The sequence below is a fragment of the Lissotriton helveticus genome, chromosome 8, assembly GCF_964261635.1.
Source record: "Lissotriton helveticus chromosome 8, aLisHel1.1, whole genome shotgun sequence".
Lineage (NCBI taxonomy): Eukaryota > Metazoa > Chordata > Amphibia > Caudata > Salamandridae > Lissotriton > Lissotriton helveticus.
The window spans coordinates 1,526,583,033-1,526,605,073 of record NC_136069.1 but is presented as its reverse complement, the minus strand read 5'-3'; the positions used below and the strand labels follow the sequence as shown (position 1 = coordinate 1,526,605,073).

Genomic DNA, 22,041 nt, shown 5'->3' with positions numbered 1-22,041 from the left:
TCACGCTCCAGTCCTAATCAACATTGATTTTTTACCTAAATCCATTGGTCCTAAAAGGTGGCGATTCAACAATACCCTTCTTCTCGATCCCAAATTCACCGCCTCCTTTATTGAATTTACTAATGAATTTTTTGTTATTAATGATACTCCCTCCTTACCCACTCACACTGTCTGGGACGCTTACAAAGCAGCAGCCAGAGACTTTATCCTCAGACATGTTGCGGCAAAACGTAAACTTGCTCGTCAACGTACTAATGATCTTTTGTCTCAGATTAAAACCCTAGAGCATTCCTTTTATACCTCTCACACTCAGGAAAGTTTGACAGCTCTTATTACTGCGAAAATGAACTATAACAAACAGTCTACTGATGACGCTTCACTGTACCTCCTGAAATCCAGTTTGAAATTTTATGGTGGGAAAAATAAGGCGGGAAAGGTTCTTGCTAATTATTTAAAAGTCAAACAAAACAAATTGAATGTTGAGTCTGTTTTTGATGTTAATTCACTATTGCAACATAAAGATGCTGACATCCTGGAGGTCTTCTCTCACTTCTACTCTACTCTTTACTCTTCCGGCACTCAACCCTCTGATCACTCTATTTCCACTTTCTTTTCCAGCATTCATCCTCCTCCTAACTTTCCTGTCGACCTGGCCTCCCTTGAAACTCCCCTCACCATTCGCGAACTTCACAATGCACTTCATTAACTTAAAAAAGATAAGGCTCCCAGCCCAGATGGCTTTACCGTCGAATTTTATCAACACTTTGCCAATCTTTTACTACCCAAATTATTTCGCCTTCTTGATTCCTTCAAGACCAGCGATGCCTCCTTGGGCACTTTTTCAGATGCTTATATCTGCATTATACCAAAGGAGGGCAAAGATCCCCAACATTGCAAGAACTATAGACCGATTTCCCTTGTCAACATTGACTACAAAATATATGCTAAATCTTTAGCCATTAGACTAGATCCTTTTCTCCCTGATCTCCTTGGCCCTGAACAATCCGGATTTGTTAAGGGCCGCTTCATTTCCGATAACACCAGACTCCTCTTTAATGTTTTATCTAAGTCGTCACGCTTTAATAGTTCCCTGGCCGCAATCGCTTTGGATGCCGAGAAGGCATTTGACAGGGTAGAATGGCCATTTCTTTTCTCCGCGTTAAAATGGTTTGGGTTTGGTCCTAATTTCATTTCCCTCATCTCCTTTCTTTATGCAAATCCCAGAGCAGCGATCTGTGCTAATGGTCTAATTTCCTCATTTTTTGGTCTTGGAAGAGGCGTTAGACAAGGCTGTCCGCTTTCCCCCTTTCTTTTTAATCTCGCCCTGGAACCCTTCTTATCCAAGATACGTCAAAACCCGAGCATTCATGGCTTTCCTCTTGCTCAATCGCAAATTAAGTTAGCTGCCTACGCAGATGACATTTTACTTTTCATTTCGAATCCGTCTGTCTCCATCCCAGCCTTCCTTGCGGAAGTTCATACATATTCCCATCTTTCTGGATATAAGCTAAACAGCGATAAATGTGAAATCCTGCCTCTCACCAAATTCACCTTTAAACCCGATTTTGCTGCATCTACTTTCACTTGGAGTTCATCTCATATCAAATACCTCGGCTTACACATTACTCCTTCTGTTTCAGATACTATCTCGTTATGCCTTACTAAATGCACTCCAAAGTTGTCTGACCTCACCTCTAGATGGCACCCCCTATACCTCTCTTGGTGGGGCCGCCTCGATACCATAAAGATGATGCTTTCCCCAATCGTTCTTTATATCATTTCTAATATACCGGTTTCCATCCCTGCCAAATTTTTCACTAAAATCAATTCCACACTCTCCTCATTTTTATGGTCTGGGAAGAAGCCGCGTATGTCATTATCACGCCTTCGCCTCCCCAAATCGGAGGGCGGAGTTAACTTCCCAAATTTTCCTGCTTATCATAAAGCCTTCCTCCTGAAACAGGCTGCTATCTGGCTCAAGGATCCTGTTGACCCTCTTCCTCTTTGGGCTGAACTCGAACGCCTTTCTCTTTCTCCCTTCTCCTTTGCTGAGTATCTCTCCTTTTCCCGTAAGCCCCAATTCCTATCCACTTCAATCCACAAATATACTGCGAAATTACTTTTAGCCAATAATCCGGTTCCTCCCTCTTCCATTACTGAATTTCTCGCCACCACGATTTGGTATAATAACAGCATTCTTATCAAATTGAAACCCTTTTATTGGAAAACTTGGAGGCAGCGTGGTTTAATCTGGGTCTCCCAACTTTTCACTGGATCTGTCTTCACACCTTTTCCAATTCTTAGTCGACTATTCTCTCTCCCTGCCTCCTTTGTCCACAAATACATCTTACTCAAGAATGCAGTTATGTCTGCATATGACTCCCTTTCTCACTCTAATTCGATTGCGATTTCTACTACTCCCATTTCTTCTCTGCACACCCGATTACGCTCCAACTCATCAGCGTCCTCCATATACCATTCCTTTCACAATCCTCCATCACCTAGGCCTAAAACCAAAGTTGAAGAGCAATGGGAATCTGATCTTGCAGTCTCCTGGTCCACATCCTTGTGGGATAAAATATGGACTAAGCTTCGCAAGTCCTCCAGGGCAGCCTCTCTCACACAAACACTTTTTTTCCTTTACAATCGACTTCTTTACACGCCGTCTCTCCTTCATAAACGATTCCCTTTGACTCCGGATCTCTGCTGGTCTTGCTCCGCCCCTAACGCCACACTTTTTCATATGCTTTTCATGTGTCCTCTCACGCACGCTTTCTGGACTAAAGTCTGGAATCAAATTAATTCTATCTTCCAGACCTTCACTCCCTTTTCTATCACTGACATTTTCCTTGGCTCACTTTCCTCCTCCTGGATTGATGTTGAAGCAAATGTTCATATTATTGATTTGTTATTAGCTGTTGCGTTTCAGCAAATTACTGTTAACTGGAAAGACTCCAAGGGCATTACTTTTAAAGCTTGGTGGTTCAATGTATGTTATAATCATAGACTGGATACTGCATTTGTTTATCCCATTACCCTTGCCCCGAAAAGACTTGCGTTATGGCTCCCCATCACCCTTTACCTGGATGCTTGTGCTCAACGGTCCTTTCATTTACCCCCAATTCAGCAAGAAGTTTCGAAGCCCCCATGAATAACCTTATGTTCCTTCTTTTTCACTAATGTTCATTTATCCGCATATTTGTGCAATGCTTCTCATGTTATATAACCTCATTGAACGAAATTTTTAAATTTTTAAATTTTTAGCCTCATTGCTATTTCCTTTCCCTTTTTTCTTTTTCCCATCTTCCCTTTCTTCTTCCCCCTTCCCCTATTTTATTTTCTGACACTTCTTATGATGTCCTAAGTTATTATCCATGCTGTTCCTGCTGTTTTCACTTGGTTTTTTGTAATACGATTATCTGTTCATCTTAATAAACTTCTATTTGAACTGGAAAAATAGAGAGCTCTGATGGGCCCATAGGAAAAATGCTCCCACCTGCTGGGCTCGGACTTTTGATCGGTTTCCCTGCCCGTGCTGATGTGGGCAGAGAAACAGATCGAAATACTGCTCCCGTCCACAGGGAGCAACATTAGTAGCTGCTTCCTGTGGGCAGGAGCAATGCTGTTTAGTGAAGCATGCATGGAGCCATCTGGGGGCCGCAAAACTCCCTTTGTGGCCCTCTACAACAAGAGTATGGATGAGTGCCCTTGGTGGAAACCAGGCTCCTCACCTTTTAGAAATGAGGGCCTTGGAGGATGTGGTCCCCGGGGCCCCATAAAGACTCAAGTTGGGGGCCATAATGGGTTTGGGGAGGTGGGCCAAGCAGCTTTCCGACCTTAAAAAAATACAAGATCCTGGGGGATGGATTTTCAAGGGCCTGGTCTTGTGGCCAACGCCCCGCATTGCACGGCCAAAGACAGTGTAGGGGTAGCTGTATTTGGCCACATCAAAACCCCGCGCCCCAACCGTTCACGACTGAAGGCCCTGCGCAGTGTGTGGTTAGCTGTCTTTACAGGTGTTGGCCAGAGTGGCAGGCCATGTGGCTTACCCCACGCTGCGCACAGCCTTTCGGCCAGGGCTTATGGCCAATCCTTGCTTGCGAATGGCCAAAGACTGTGTGCAGAATGGGGTTGGCTGCATCTACCATGGGTGGCGGGGTTGGTATTTACGTATGTTAATTATTACTTTACGTTTTAAAATATCCCTAGAAATCCACTGAAAAAAAACAAAGATTCCAAAATTTAAGTTATAGTTGGGTGTGATAAAAGTCTGTTTTTGCAGCGTGAATCTTTTCTGGATTCACATGCTTTGCATTATTCCGCCATCTAGTGGTTGGGTCCGGAATTGTAGTATGCGTTTCCTTTTTTAGGTCGAGCAGACGTACTCACGCATTGAGAGTGTCTGCTTCAGACCTAATGCTGCCCGTTTTTAGGAATGTGGACACCAATCTGACACGAGTGTTTCCTTAGCAGTTTTCACCGCGGGAGCGCGCGTCTGACCCGCGCATGCGCAGAGTAACTCACAGCCCTTGCTCACACAGACGCAGGCAGCCCCCACCCCTCTGCATGCACGCACGCACACACAGACACTCGCTCACACACACACCCCCTCCCCCACAGTCACACACACGCACTCCAAGACACATACACACACACGCACGCACACACACATACCCAGCCCGCCCCCCCCCGCACGCGCGCGTGCACACACATGCTCCCCCCGCAGCTCAGCAACCCACTCACCGGCTTCCTTCATGCGGCGGCTCTCCTCAGCTGCAGGGCCCGGCAGCAGGACTCTTCCTCCCTCCTTCGGCACCGGGGCGCAGGGTAGGCTCCTGCCTGCTCCGGTGCTCCAAACACGGCTCCAATCGCGGCTCTTCTGTGGGAGGCGGGGTAGGCTCCCGCCCTCCTACTTCCTGTTTCCGGTTGTCGCGCCGGCCTGCCTGACTTCCTGGTCGCAGGCCGGCAGAGTGACGAGGATGTTTGATTTGCGGTATTTATTTATTTATGCATTTTTATATAGCGCGGACTTTACCCAAAGGCGGTATTTATTTATTTATGCATTTTTATATAGCGCGGACTTTACCCGAAGGCGGTATTTATTTATTTATGCATTTTTATATAGCGCGGACTTTACCCGAAGGCGGTATTTATTTATTTATGTATTTATGCATTTTTATATAGCGCGGACTTTACCCGAAGGCGTCAGAGCGCTTCACATTAGGAACAGAACTGAAACATAATGAGAAACATTGCAAAAGAACAGGTTGCAAAAACATACGTTACTTACATAAGGTAATAGTGACAATTGTGAGCAAACAAAATACATGAGGTAGTAAAAACTATGAACAACAAAAAATACATGAGGTAGTAAAGGTAATAGTGACAATCGTGAGCAAACAAAATACTTGAGTAAAAATTGTGAGCAACCAAAATACATGAGGTAGTAAAGCTAATAGTGACAATCGTGAGCAAACAAAATACTTGAGTAAAAATTGTGAGCAACCAAAATACATGAGGTAGTCAAAAGTGCACAAGAGGAAATGAAAGTGACAAGTGTGCAGTTATAAGAGAAAACAGAGTATAATTAGAGGTATAGTCCTGCAATAAGTGCTAGACACTCAGGCTCAGGAACAAGCGTTATATGGGCAAGGTGGCACTTGTGCAAGTATCAAAGGTAAAGACATGTGAGAGGTAGCAGCCGTGTGTTGCAAGGGCAGAGTGGTGTGTGCATATTACAAAAGGGCACCGAACACCAGTACATGGAAAATACTGCAAAAAGGCAGACCCTCCAATCACAGGCATACACTGGGAAGGCACTTCCATGGTCATGGAAAGTAGAAATTATCAGTAGTGGGAAGTCTTCCTCACAAATAGCAAGAGGACGTGAATTACTTTTGGAGGTGTCTCTGGAGGAGGAGAACTTTGAGGTCCCTTTTGAAGGCCTGGGAGGAGGCGGTGGTCCGGAGCTTTTTTTTGTCCTCACGCGGTTTGTAAATACAAAACATATTGCATTACAAATGCTATAGGTATCACATTTGCGAAAGTTATAACTATTGGCATTGTAAATGACGAAGCTATTAATTTAGCTATTTAAAAAAAAAGAAACATAAATAAAAACTTTGCCATTTACAATACCAATAGCTCAAACTTTCCTAATGCGAGACCTATTGCATTGCAAATGCTTGTTTTTATATGTGGATAAAAACAGAAATTGGGTGCTTTTTGAGCGATTATAAATCCACTTTGCCATGACTGCCAGACCAATGACTGTGTGGATTGATATGTAAGGGCGGTAAAAAAAAAAAGGAATTTTAGTAAAGAGGCTTAAACAGCAGTAGATATGCACGAGACTGATACTGAAATGTGCATATTTTCATATGAATGCATCGATTTATCTTCTGCAGGTATTCATATCACTAAAACCTGGCAGGCATTCAAGCGTGACTGAATATTAATTGGTTAAATAAATGCGGAATAAAACTAATTTTAGCCTTATTTTTTTTCACAAAACCCATAATAACTACGGATAAATACAGATAAAGTTGACAAAAAATAAATATGGATGAACAGAGACGGAAATGTCAAATGAATTAATACCATAAAAACGGGAGCCCTAAACATAAGCAGGAGCGTTACTACACCATAACAAACATCTCCTGAGACACAGCCCTTTACAGACCTAGCTGCTGCAGTGCTTCCACAGGTGGTTCGAAGTTTACCTCATTTCCTCTTGTCTAGAAACAGAACTGAAGGCCCTGATGAAGCTCTGCCAGCCTGCCATGATGCTGACCCAGGCTGCAAGGAACCCCCAATTAGTGGACTTTTACAGGGCTGCAGACACAGTGCTGAGAAGGACACTCTACCCCTCATCAGAGACCAGAAGAGAGAGGTCTCATGAATCAATCACTACACAATACGCATGCAGGTGAGATGAGTGGGGACTCTACCCTGAGCACCACCTTTTGCTGTTTCTGTTTCCCTTTGACCCAGCATTGTGTGCAGAGATCCAGCAGTCGGTTGGCGTGCACCCCAGCAATCTGGGGCCCAACCTTGTGGTCCCTGTGGGTCAGCCTGTGCTCGGTGTCCTTCTTCATCAATGTTGGTCCCCTCTGGGTGTAGAGCCACTGGCCCAGAGTTTGTTGCCGCCCCAGGTCGTGAGATATCCCTATTTGTAGGGACTATTGACCCCAATCCCTACATTGAGACGTAGGCTGATCTTTCAGCACAGTGTATCGCTTTTCCAAACTCAGAGACACTTCTCAGGTCACTCGCAGTTACTATTAGCACATTTTGAGTGTTGCTGCCTTTTACTTCAGCCTAATTTTGATGTTTTGATCTGTTCACAAACTCTCAACAAAGTTACCCAGTTATGAAAGGTGCATTGGAATCCTAAAGTTTTAGATAGACTGTTTATGATGGAGTAGCAATTGCAAACGTTGACAATTGACAGATTTCCTGTTCTCAGACTGTTCCAAGACCTGTGTGAAAATATCACCAGCATCAGAACTGTCCAGATGCCCCATGTATTCGTGAGTCTTTCACCCACTCTGGAAGGTTATTCTATGTTGAGCATGCCACATAACCCTAGATTCATGCCACATTGCACAGGGGTATCACTCAACAAAATGTCCAGTTGTCATCCTTATTGAACCTAAAAGAGGGACATCCAAGTTTCTCTCTCCCTCTCCAACTGCACTGTCAATTGAGTACCATCAGTAGCGGCAAGCTTTTAGGATACTCCAACGAGCAGTAAGATTGAAAACATCAAGAACTTCATGAGGCTGCAAAAATGGAACCTATTTCTTCCTTTCACCTCCCCATGCATGTTCACCTTGAAGGTGCCCATGTCATCTGGGCATACAAGGATTGGCAGCTTTCTACCGACTGAGCACCATGGTTCCTCTGTCTGAGCTGAGTTTAGATCAAAATATGAAAGGGGGGGTGGGGGGGGGGTGAAGAGAAAAAAGGTCAAATCGTCCTCCTCTTGATATCGTTATTCAACAAAGGGATTCTACCATTATCTACATGAACATATATATGTGCATAAGTGTATGCTTAATCTTATTTAAGGTGTTTAAATGATGGTGTCTAAAAAAAACAGAAGACCTTCTCTTACTTTCAGGAAAGGCAGTGTTAAAAAAATAGTAAAATACCCCTCACACACTGAAACCTGATTCAGTGTCATGCTTCATCATTGGGGTCTTCCCGCCCCTCTACGGGATGGGGCGTGCTACGACCTACGTAGACGCGGGGGCACCTAATTAAGTGATTAGCATATATGTGTACATTCAGAGAAGGATTTAATTGACAAGCTGATTTTGCGTAGCTACATTCAGACTTGTGGTCTTTGTGGTCAGAGACTTTTGTGCGGATGGATTTTGCCTCACTGGTGTGATCCGCGATCTGCCACTACCACATTTAACATTATATACACGATGCAAGCCTTTACCTGAATTCTCTTGACGCGCTGTTGGTTCTGACTCTGACACGCTGTTGGTTTCTGACTTTCTTTGTGACGTTCAGACGCTCGGTACTACTGGAGGACGCTCTGCTGTTCAAGCGTGCCTTGAGCCATTCGGAACAAACGTCAGTGGACGTGACACCATATTGGCATTGGCGTCTCTCATCCCTGGTCGTCTTTGCCAATCACGTTGTTCAGCTTCAATAAAGTTTTATTTTCGGCAGCGTCACAGGGTGTGTACAAAATAATAAGATCTTCTCCAAGCGTAATACGTTGATCAGTTAAAGCTTTGAGTCAGCGGTTGGAGCTTCAATCTTTTTAGAGTATACACAGGATCACATTTTGAACATTCCTGTTTTCAAGGGAATAATTTTCAACAAACGTGATGGAAAATAGAATTAACTCCTCGGTGACACGCACACCTCAAATTTTAAAAGATTGTTTTTAAAGAAGCATGTCTTCAGTAGGATCACCATAATTAGGGTGTTTTGGTGATACACTCCCCACTTCAACCTTCTACAAGCACAATTAATGTTGAGTGTTTCGGTGATACACTCACCCCTTCAAGCAATTACAGGAACACTTTTAAATATGTCTTCAGCGCGAGAAGTCACTCAACCTCCTCCATTCTTAGATAAACCTGGTAAACCAGTTATGTTATGGACAGAGTGGTTAGGGTTATTTCAGAATCACTTAGTGGCTATTGATGCTTCTGAATATTCTCCTCCTCGTAAATTCGCGTTACTATTTGGCAGCTTGGGTCTAGCGGCTCAACGCTTTTTCAATAGCTTAACACCGATTCCTCCTCCTTCTGGGCAATCAGGAGACAGACAATGGGATGTTTAATTAGAAGCAATTGCAAGATTAAAGAAACAGTTTGAGGAATCTCCTAATATTTTGCTTGAAAGACATAATTTCTATAAACGTAAACAGAAGGAGGATGAAAAGGTCGAAGAATATATTTTTGCATTGAGAGTTTTAGCAATTTCATGTGATTTTGGTCCTCTGCTGGATAATTACATCGGAGATCAATCTGTATTTAATTGTTCTTCATCTAAAATTAAGGAAAGGATTCTTAGTTGTAAAAATCCTCCACCATCAGAGGTTATAGACTTGGCGTTAAGCATTGAAAGATCTATAATTTCAACTAAAGCAATGTTGCCATAATCAATTCCTAAGGTAAACATGATTTCAGAAGAGTATAATGAGGATGGTTTATATGGGGTTGGTTCTAAAGATAAATCCATGAAACCTGTAGAATTTAAAGTTCAAAATTACCGCTACAGATACGGTTCTAAATTTCACATTGGGAGTTTTAAAGGCTTTCCAGCTTTGAGTAAACGCTGTTCTATTTGTAAAAAGATTGGCCATTTCCAAAAAGTCTGCAGAAATCAAAAGAAATCCATGAAGATAAGCAGTGTCGATATGGATATGTTCTCACAGTCTCTTGACAATCTTTTATTGACTCTTGATTTTGAGGATGAACCAGTTCAAATTAAGGGTCCTTTGTGTGAGTCTACTATCAATGGAATTGAACTGGAAGTTATGGCAGACTCGAGTTCACCCATCACTATCCTTTGTGACTCTACTTTTTACAAAAAATGGGGAAAAGTTGTTAGTTTGTTGGAAGCAGATGTGAGCCCCAAAGCCTTTGGTGAAAAATATATTGATATGTTGGAGATTTTCATGGACAATTTACAGGTGTTAAAAAGAACAATATGCACAAAAATGTATGTGGCAATTAAGGGGAAAAACATTGTGGGGTGGAAAGACCTAGCAAAGATGTGACTGTATTTGGTACCAGGGGATGATAATCCAATAAGAGCAATGGATTTGTCTATATGCAATGTGGAGGAATCAAAGATTGATCGCATGGATCTGTTAACCCCTCCCATGCCCATGACAAGCTCAGCTCGTCATGAGCCACGGTGCTCCGGTGCTCATGACGAGCTCAGCTCGTCATTGCCCGTGGAACGCTTGCACGCTGGGCTAATTCCCCTGCTGTGCTGAGCGCTCCATTAAACGGGCGTGGTTGTGACGAGCTCAGCTAGTCATGAGCATCGGAGCACCGTGGCTCATGAAGAGCTGAGCTCGCCATGAGCATGGGGGCACTGTGCGCGCCCACCCCCGCCCCCCAGCACAGCAGGGGAATAGCCCCAGCAGCCAAGGGGTTAAATGAATTAAAAAATGTATTTAATGATAAAGTGGGCTTAGTGAAAGGTGTAGAACACAAGATTAGATTATTACCTGGTGCATCTCCTGTTGCACATAAAATTTGTCCCGTGCCATTAAGTGTGAGAGGTGACTTAAAAAAGATGCTGGATGACTTGTGTTCTCAAGGGATAATACAACCCACAGAGTTATCTCAATGGGTCGCTCCCATCGTCGTAGCCCGTTAGAAGACTGGCGAAATTAGGTTGTGTGCGGACCTCAGAGGTCTAAATAAAAACTTCAAGGCGGACTGCCACCCTCTACCCAGAATCCACAAACTGTTGGTGAATTTGGTGGGGGGAAGGGGGGGGCAAATGGTTCTTGTTAATCAATTTAAAGTCCGCCTACCATCAGATTCCTTTGTCCAAGGAATCCCAAGAGCTGACAACCTTTGTTACCCTGTTTAGGGGCTTTCAAGTTCCTGAGTCTTCCTTTCGGGCTGGCATCAGCGGCCAGCGTCTTTCAGAGACTTATGGATACCTTGTTTAAGAATCTGAAGGGGTTGCAGGCATACTTAGACAATATTTTAATTTTTGCTAAAAGTTTGGAAGAACATAATATATTAGTGAAAAAGGTTCTGTCTTTGTTAGGAGAACGTGGCATGATGGTCAGAAAAGACAAGTGCAGGTTTGGTGTGAATGAATTAGAGTATTTAGGACACACGATATCAGAATCAGGTATTAAACCAACATTTTCAGTGGTCAGGGCTTTGAAAGAAGCAAGTGCACCTTGTGATAAGGATTCTCTGCGCTAATTTTTGGGGCTTGCAGAGTATTATGCAAGATTTGGGGTTAATTATGCTCAAGTAGTGGAACCACTTCGAGCTTTACTAAAAAAGGGTCAGAAATGTGTGTGGTCCAGAGAGTTGGATGAAACTTTTGCTAAAGTGAAAGAGTTGATTGTTTCAGCATAAGCCCTACACACCTTTAGAGATGACTGTACTTCAGTCTTTCGGTGGATGCAAGCATAAAGGGTTATGGGGCAGTTTTAAGTCAAGAAGTTAATGGCAAGGAACAAACCGTAGCTTTTGATTCGAGATCACTTAGACAATTTGAGCTGCACTATTGAACGGGAGGCTTTGGCCTGCGTTTGGGCTGCACAAAAATGTAAAATGTATATTTGGGGACGTAAATTTTTAATTTCTTCGGATCACAAACCTCTTTCTTTTATTTTCAGCAAGGTGGCAGGTAATAATTTGTCTCCAAGATTAACCAGACTAGTGTCTAAACTCCTAGAGTATAACTTTAAAATAAAGCATATTTCTGGAGGAAGACATTATTGGGTGGATTGCCTTTCAAGGATGTTAATGGAAAAGGATGGTGAGGATGATTTGATAGAAGATGATGTGGAATGTGTGGCAGTGATAGATGCAATTGATAAATGGAGTTTGACAATTTCAGAGAATGAATGGAAAGAGGCTAGCTTAAAGGATACAGTCCTAGCTAAAGCAATAGAATTTTAAACTAAAATCTGGCCTGATGTACGAAATTTGACTGGAAAATTGAGAAACTTTGCTCAAGTTGCACATGAGCTGTCTGTAAAGGATCACATCCTTTTAAGGGGTGATACATTTGTACCTCCAACTGAACTAAGAAATACTATAGTAAAAATGGCTCATAAAGGTCATTTAGGGGTTACCAAAACACTGTATGAGAATTAAACTACATTATTGGTGGCCAGGCTTAGATGCACAGGTTAGGGCAGCAGTGAATAATTGTGAGGAGTGTTTGCTGTCAGATAAACACTGGAAAACGTCATCTTCTCCTTTACATCCCTCTCAATTTCCTTGTTCAGCATGGAAAAAAGTAGGGTTGGATTTTTCAGGTTCGTATAATGTTTTGCTAGAGGGAATGAGGTACCGCATCTTAGCAATGGACTATTATTCAAAATGGATGTACTATAAATTTGTAGATTCACTGGATTCAGACAATACTATTTAATTTCTTAAAAGAGTATTTTTGTTAGAAGGAGCTCCTCATGTTCTAGTAACAGATAATGTCAGAGAAAATGCATACGTTTTTAGATTTACAAGACATTAAGCATTTTAAAGTAGCACTCTACTCTCCTTCTTCTAATGGGCTTGTAGAACGTGGTAACAAAATTATGAAGGAGGGGATCCAAACTGCTATTGCTTCAGGTCTTGATGTGGGAAAATTTCTTGAAGAGAAAGTGTTATAATACATGTCCTCATTGTACCACTGAGGCCACACCTTTCAAACTGCTTTATTTCCCTCTTGGTTAGACAAGAAAAGTTCAAATGTTATAAAAGAAGGGTCTGACAAGGAAATGTTGGTAAACAAAGTCAAAGAAAAACAGGATCATATGAAGAAACATTTTGATAAAAAGAATTATTTAAGAAATTTGGAAATTTCAGTAGGTGATTGTGTAATGATTAAAAAACCTTTTACGGTTTCAAAAGGGAGTTTGGTATTTTCAAATCCGGTCCAAGTTAGCAAAATCAGCAAAGGAGCTGCTTTCTTGGGTGAGAAAGGTTGGTGGAACAAAAGACAATTGGTGAAAATGTCTCAAGAACAAGCTAAGTTAATTAGTAGTAGGAAAGGCAATTTGGGTTCTGAAAGTTGCGGGTGGACACATTGGTTATAATCGGATGTGAAAACTATCCCAATATCCAGAAATGAAAATGTTGGTTCTGTTAGTGGTTCATCCACTTCTTCATTTAATCGTAGTGGTAGGTTGAGGTGAGCTCCTACAAGGTACAATGAATTTATTACATATTAAATTGAATGTATTGCTTATTAAATAGTTTTATGATAAAGGGGCAGGTGATGTAGTGGTGATGTATTTGGTTTGTTATTGTATTCATTTGTAGTACATGTTATCAGAATGCTATATATGTAATTTAGACTGTGTTGCTCTGAATGTACGATATGGAGTCTTCTTCTGCTAAGAGTTCGATGGGCTGAGTCAGTTGCTGATCGTACTTCGAGCTGAGGAGCTGTGTGGCTGTGAGTGGCAGGGGTGCACCTTTGTAAGGGGCTCCACTACTAGTGGTGAAAAAGGTGAAAAAGGTCGACATGTTTCTTGCCTTGATACAAGTGTTGGCAATTCTTCAGCACCAATGAATGAAAATGGATCTACCTACACTTTGTGGTGGTGGTCATGGCCTCTTTGAGGATTAAAGTATGACCACCTATACAGCACCCTAAAAAGTGGTACTAGTAGATCTAGCTCAACCCAATTAGAGTTGAGAGCACATGACAACAGTACTGGAGGAGGCAGACACTTAAAGAGTAGTGTCGGTTACACCAACTCAGGATAGCGTGTATCAAGGCAAGAAACATGTCGACCTTTTTCACCAGCACACGTCCCCACACACCTTAGAGTGGGAGGGTGCGTCTTTGTACTTTTAACCAGGGCAGTGGCCACATTTCATTAAAATAATTCTGAGTGGACCCCTGATCACTGTTTTAACTCACACTACACTTAAATCATCACCTACACCCGCCTTTAAATCTAGGGCCCTTACACCCACTGCACCCAGCGGCTTGAAAAAAGATCTCCGCCAAGTAGACCCCTTTCAGGGCGCCTGATCGGGTATTGCACCGCCGACCCGATTAGGAGCAGGTCCGATGATGAAGCAAGACACCCGCTTGTTGGGTGTGTGAGCGTCTTTTTATGTATAGGAGGAACCCTTCCTCCTGATTTGAGTTTTTGTTTGACATTGGGGTTCATTTGTCCTCCCACTACTGACCTAGTTTCCACCTGCTCTCTTGATATATTCAAAAGTTTTTTCCCCCAGGAACTTCACACTGTATTTGTTACACGAGGTTGGAGGTAGTGGCTGAGGGGCCTAGGTCTGACGCGCACCATGTTTGTGTCCTCTACAATCCTGACATTCTCTCTATATGGCCTGTGACTCCTCGAATTAAGGCTCATTACAGCCGTTGTCTTTGGTGGGAATATGGTAGGATGGTGTGGTGAAGGACTGCCTACCATTGCCCTGGCGTTCCAATCCCTGCTCTGTAATTCCCTTGTGCCTATATGTGAAAATCTTTGCACTGTAAAAAAGTTGAAATGATTGGCTTGCCAATGCTTTGTTATCTTTTCCTGAGATCAGAAGTATTGTCCAGTAAAGAGTGCATATTGCTGGTGTTATTGGATCAGGCAACTACCCCTGGACTGTGCAAAGACTGTTTATGCTGTCCCACATTACTTTACTGATCCAATACTTGCAGGTTGTGTCTTTCTGTGTAACATTAGTGTAATTGGTGAATCTTGAAGAATATCACTTATGGTATGGGCCATAAGTTACCTATATATTATCAACATTTTCTAGCATTAACCTGTATTTCAAAATAATCTTCAGATTTTCAATTCCCTTTTGCTGTTTCTATGAGATGTGCCAATTTTAAGGTGAATGGTTGGTGGGCAGGGTGCAAACACACCAGCTTGGACCCCTGAGACCTTGACATACCAGTCCTGTAATAAGACTGTATCAATTTTCAGGTGCTACCTTTCTAGGCAAGATCTATATAATGTGTGGAGCTGAACCTGTGTAGGCAAGATCTATATAATGGTGTGGAGCTGAACCTGTCTGGGCAAGATCTATATAATGGTGTGGAGCTGAACCTGTCTAGGCATGATCTATATAATGGTGTGGAGCTGAAGCTGTCTAGACAAGATATATGTAATGATGTGGAGCTGAACCTGTTCAGACAAGATCTATATAATGGTGTGGGGTTCAACCTGTCTAGGCAATATCTATATAATGGTGTGGAGCTGAACCTGTCTAGGGAAGATCTATATAATGGGGTGGAGTTCAAACTGTCTAGGCAAGATCTATATAATGGAGTGCAAACTCAACCTGTCTAGGCAAGCTCTATATAGTGGTGTGGAGCTCAACCTGCCTAGGCAAGATCTATATAATGATGTGGAGTTCAACCTTTCTAGACAAGATCTATATAATGGTGTGCGAGCTCATCCTGTCTAGGCAAGCTCTATATAATGGTGTGGAGCTGAACCTGTCTAGGCACGATCTATATAACGGTGTGGAGCTGAACCTGTCTAGACAAGATATATGTAACGATGTGGAGCTGAACCTGTTCAGACAAGATCTATATCATGGTGTGGGGTTCAACCTGTCTGGGCAAGATCTATATAATGGTGTGGAGCTGAACGTGTCTAGGTAAGATCTATATAATGGTGTGGAGTTCAACCTTTCTAGGCAAGATCTATATAATGGTGTGCAAACTCAAGCTTTCTAGGCAAGCTCTATATAGCGGTGTGGAGCTCAAGCTGTCTAGGCAAGATCTATATAATGGTGTGGAGCTGCACCTGTCTAGGTAAGATCTATATCATGGGGTAGAGTTCAACCTGTCTAGGCAAGATCCATAGAATGGTGTTGAGTTAAACCTGTCTAGGCTTGATCTATATAATGGTGTGGAGCTGAATCTATCTAGACAAGATCTATATAATGTTGTTGAGCTCAACCTGTCTAGGCAAGATCTGTATAATGGTGTGGACTTAAAGGGTATGAGGCGGGGCTTGATAATCAAGCAAGAGAAAAGAGAAGGAGGAGATATACAGGAGGCATTTATATCCATAGGGTGGCTAACCACAGAATAAGAGGGAAGTTTCGATCATTGCATGAGTACTCCTACAGCTAGTGGCCCCAAAGAAACTTGAGATAGAGACTGAGGATTAACGTTCATGATATTATATTCAACTAAATTATGTAATTTTGGTCTAGCGTCTCAGCTGACCACACAGACTCTAGAGGCCACCAATTCCTTGCAATACAGATGTCTTCTGATTACTTTACCAATAAACAACAGGAGAGGGAGGGTTTTCAGGTAGTCTGAGAAGAAGCACTCTTAATTCCCCTGACTGTTCTGATTACTTTAACCCACTCCCTTAAAATCTCTTTATCTTGAAAACGCCCTTAGCGCTGCACTAGCTCTACAGAAAAACATTACATGAAAAAATATGCAATGAACAGCTTCTCAAAGGTAGTGGTGGAGATAAAATGTTACATTTATTTCACTTCTGAGAATGGCACATGGTGCAACTAATAATAATAATCATAATAATAATAGTTGTGGGCATACTTGTCAATGTGTATAAGTACCCATCAATCACTTTCATTCCTTGTCCCCAACTGCTTTTATTGCACAATGTATATAAAATTCTATTGCTAAAGTGACTTCAGAACTGCCGTTCACATCCTCATACTATCATCTAGATTGAGGTAATACTAACCTCCGTGGACTACCAGACTCCCCACTGGCGCAGCAATATGTCTCATTCGGGGCCTGAAGAAATATGAACAAATCATCTCCATCCTGATGTAATGCCATTGGCTCCCCTTGTTGGACCGCAACATCTTCAAAACCAACTGTATTATTTGCAACGCCAATTATCTAGCGGACAAGTATACCATCTCTGGTGGTTCTCGGCACATCTATAGCCAGGATACCTTCAAACTGCAGACTAAGAAGTGAAAAGTAAAATATAAAACAGGCAGCAGCCCTTTTCTATCCATCCGGGACCACATCCTCATATCTATCAGGACCGCCCCAACACTGCTTCAATTTAAGAAAGTCACCTCTTTAAAGAACACTACATCATAATTAGGGCTCCCAATTTTATGGCATTTCTTTTGTAACATTTCCGTTTGTATTTATCCATATTTATTTTTGGGCCATTGTATCTGTATTTATCCATGTTTATTTTGTATATAAATGAAGTTGTAAAACTGTACATTTCCACATTTATTTAACTGATAGACGCGTACTCATCCTTTGATCTCTGTTGTTATGTAGCTATTTAAGCTGACAAATATTACAAATAAATCCACTAAATATTACCATTATCCCACAAATGTATGAATATGCCATTATTTAAAGAAATTGTATTGAGCTTTTTAATTTCTCATGCTGTCCATCTGCTCAGCTGTTGGTCTATAAATCATGAAAGATAGTACAGAGAGTCACTTAAAAGAACCAACATTTTCTGTATTTATCCACTTTTAAAAATAAATGTAGACAGAAAACACATTGTTTTCTGTCTGTATTTATCTGTAAAAATCCCTAAAAACGGAAAACAGAGAGCCTTAATCATAATGCATTAAACATCCCCAACCCAGCTACCTCTTCTATCACTCATTGACTTTGTCTTTGAACCTGTGTAGCAGTCTGCTGGCTTTTGGATAGGTTTGTCCTGTAGAAATGCCACATACATACATACGCTGCATTGTTTATGTTCTGATAATCTGCTTTTCGTTCATATAGCCATATATCTAAAGTGCCATAATTATTTATACGCAGACTGTCTTTGCATCTAAAGAGGACTCGACGAATTCCAAAAAGATTCTTCTCATAGTAACATCAGTAACAACAGAGAGGACATATTTTACAAGGGAGTAACAGCTCCTGGGGCACTCTGCCAGCCAGTCTGTGGTAACCTGAAATGTGTGAGCTGAGGGCTGCATGCCCTTGACAACAAGTATGTGATTGCTGAGTTCCACTTCTCATGATGGCAGACTATTTAGCTTCTATTTCCTAGTAGCAGAAACTTACTGGGAAACTGAAATACCCCAATACCCATGTCCATCCTCCTTTATGGTAAAACATTTTTTATATTTCTTGTTGATACATACTAATATTGTTTTGCCTCTGATAGCACCCTGCAAATCATAAACACATATCCATCAGGGAACACAACAGCTTTCTTCTACCTCAAAATTATATAAATTCGGCAGCATTACACATTACATATTTGAACAAACAATGCAGTTCTAATAAGGGAAATGTGAGGCCAGCACGTGTCGACCTACCCATTATTAAACCTGGTCACCTTTTCAGAATGACCAAAAAATGTGCAAGTAAAGTCCAATGAAATGTCCTGCAGATATCCTAAAAGCCTGACCCAGGCTAAGAAACTAGCCAGGGTTCCAAAACATATTTCATTGCATTCACATGTACTGCTCAGTCTCCAACTCCTTCATAATTTATAAAAATCTTAAAATGAAACGTTGCTCGTGTGTTCTGAACCAGCCACAGTCTGCCTCTGCCTGTTCTGTTGTTGCTGTTGTTATAGGGGCATCATTTTGAAAAGTGTATATAAATGACATAATATAATGAGAAGTTGCAAAGTTTAAAATACTGCTACTTACCAGTAAAACTGCTATGTATGTAAACAAGACTGCTGCTACGACTAGGATTAAAAGCGACCAAAGGAACCAGTATCCCACACTTCCATATGTGTACCTGAAAAACAAAGTTGTGTTATTTAGATGAATGTCATACAGTTATTTCACAAGCTTGCGAAGAAAACTCTAACTTTGAAATGTAATATGAGTTCACAGCTTTGTAGAGGAAACCTGATTCAGCGTTGGTGTGGTTTTTGCAGTTGCTAATTTCTCATCTCAGATACACCTTTTTGATTGGAAGAATACAACATCAAAAAGTCTTTTTGGAGCAGACATTCAAGATGAAAGGCAACCTTCCCCAGCGTGCAACAATTTAAATTAATTGTTCTGAAAACCATTCAATACTGAACTTGGTTATCATCCTGAAAATGTAATTTCAAAATACAAAAATATAGAAAAATAAAATAAACGAGCGGATGCTCAGCCTGAGCTTTGGAAGGGCGAGATTTTGATCGATACCTTATCACTATTGATCCAAACCTCGATCTGGTCGACTGAACCTTTATTGCCTGTCTTTGAGGAAGAAAGTGCACCTCTCTGCAAGTTAGTTCACCCAATAAAGGACTCTGCTCCCAAAGATCACAAACAACTTCTAGCTTTCAAAAGTTTATTGTAAAGATATGATAAGCTGCAAATACAGGCATCTCAGAATGAGATTCACGAGATACACAGGTCCAACTACATACATGTGCTCTCTGAAAGCCCTCAGACGAGCAACGGAAATCACTAACACAAGTTCTAAGAATAATAAAGCTATCAGCATTGACGCATATCTCTCCTTCATTTAAGTTGGAGGAAAACGCACAGGTTAGGCTGTCCCTACCCTGCTCTAGATGGTATCCCTACTTAACCAAATCCCAACCTAACGAAGGTGTCAGCAGTGAATGACCCCCAAGGGAAGTCACTCACTCTAAGTCTCTTGGTGAAAACCTATATTTCTCCAGTCATGACCCCTCTCTGCCTACCCATCCGCTCTCTAAAGGGTCCTCAGGTATCTGCTCTAACTCCACCCAGGGGTGCTGTCCCTAATACAAAACAGTCAACAACATTTGAGACGCCCCTCGTGAGACGCCTCTCACGTGGTGTAGCTTCTGGCTTTTTCCATGCTGCTTTGTATTGGGCCTCGTACGTTGGAGTTGACCTTGCTTCTCAGACTCTTCTCCGGCCCGCTGATACCCCTTAAACATTCCGGAACCCTCCTCCATGTCTGGGCCGTCTACTGAACAGACCTCTATTCATTCATTTATAATTGGATCCCCCCTTTTCCTTTGCAGACAGATATCTGCAGCCAAGAACCCAACTCTCATAGACTTCCAAAAAGGCTTGCAACATTTCTCAGCCCAGACATGTACGTATAAATCAATGTTTAAAATAATTCAGGCCCACAGCATTTCTCATAATGATTATAGCATTCAACTTCTTCATTAATTAAAGCATGTTAATACTCTTATTCTATTATTCAGTAAACACATCTATAAATCATGGCCCATTAATGCAATGGCCAAAACATTATTTCAATCTATGTCGTGAAAAGAAACACTTTCTAGCTTTGGCCCTGAGGCCTACCACATTCTGCGTTTTACCACATGCCATCTTACATTTTAGCAGCTACACGACATGAATTCAGGAATAATCACATCTAATAAAATCATATAGTGTCACACATTTCTGTATTAGTTCCACTTCTACTTAAATCTCTACATTAGCTATACATTCAGAATATAATTTCAGATACTATTAGCACTCATGGCATTTCTCCTCATGATTTATGCTTACTACAGATAAGTGTGATGCACTCATACATTTAGGTCAGTTTGCGCTCTCTCAGTTCCCCCCTTTGATGACCTCTCGGGGTCATCACTAACATTTAAACTGCAGTTATTGCTGGCATAATTTGTCTCTGCGCTTCCAGAGCCCTCAGACTCCTGTACTGATTATCTTGTATGGCAGCCAATCTCTGCAGCTGTTCTCTTTGGGCCCTTTCTGACCTTCTTGCTCTGTACCATTTGAATACCCTCACCAATCCCCACAATATAATCCCACAGATCAATATTATGATGATAAGTTTTAGTATATACCACACAAAGCTTTTGCCTATGGTGGAAATCCACCCTCCAACTTCACTCATTCCGTGGCCCACCTTTTCCCAGACATTTTCTCTACTCAAGTCTTCGATCTCCTTGTGAATATTAGTTATGTTCCTAATAACTTTCCCAAGGGGCTTTGAATTGTCTGGAATGTAAGTACAACATTCCTGGACCTTCAAAGCCTTACAGACTCCGCCCTCTTTTGCTAGTAGGACATCTAACGCAAGACGGTTCTGAAGAACCATAGCCCTTATCGATTGCATCTCTCCTTCTACCAGCATTAAGGACTGAGCAGTGCTGGCAGACAACCTGTCGACAACTGTTGCCAGTCGTCTAATTTTAACATCATTAAGGATTACTCCCAAAAGAGGGAACATAGCTCCAAAGACATCTCCAACCATTTCTGCATCTCCTACATCTCTCTTTCCCCTTGATGATGTCTTGCCCTCGATGATCACTAAGTCTTGTGCATGATATATTTTGGGGAAGACAATTGCTAGGTAACATGATCCATACCAGTTGTCAGGTAGTCGCACGTAAGCATTTCTTCCACATACAAAATACACATTTGGAATCACTTGCATTCCCTTCAGGAAATCCTTAGTATAGTACTCTATATTGAAAGCATGTTCACAGTCGACTTCTCCCACGTATACATTTTCATAATACGTTTTGGCTCGGTGAAGACATAGCTTTCCTCTCTGCGTCTTATCTAAAGCTATTGGACCACTACTACCCTTTCTCTTGTGTGCCTTCTCTTCCTCGGTCCAATCTGTTTTCCATTGTCCTGATTTTTTCAAAATCTTTTGTCTCCTGTAACGATCATCCACCTGCCCTATGAACTTCTTCTCGACTTCTGACACCTTGCATGTCAGGTTATTTCTACGGGCATGTGAAGTATCTAAGGTAATCCAAGGAATGAAGAATTTGGCCAATCTGTCTTCACTCTTCCAGTAGTCCCATTTGTTCATCTGCTTATAATTTGGGACTTCTGGCAACACTGAATCATAGTTGGAGAAATAGTATTCAAAACTATCTCTCTCATAAAATATACTAAGCAATAAGCTACATGTAATGCCATATGTCAGCGGGAGGTGATGGTATCTAAT

General features: G+C 41.7%; 1 protein-coding gene across 1 annotated transcript in view; it reads right to left on the bottom strand.

Annotated features, from left to right (window-relative positions):
- Window positions 1-22,041, bottom strand: part of GDPD4 (glycerophosphodiester phosphodiesterase domain containing 4) — a 371,535-nt gene that overhangs the window by 109,043 nt on the left and 240,451 nt on the right. The window contains exon 4 of the mRNA XM_078658510.1: window positions 18,810-18,903. Coding sequence (XP_078514636.1) covers window positions 18,810-18,903 — 94 coding nt within the window. The remainder of the gene's footprint in view (window positions 1-18,809; window positions 18,904-22,041) is intronic.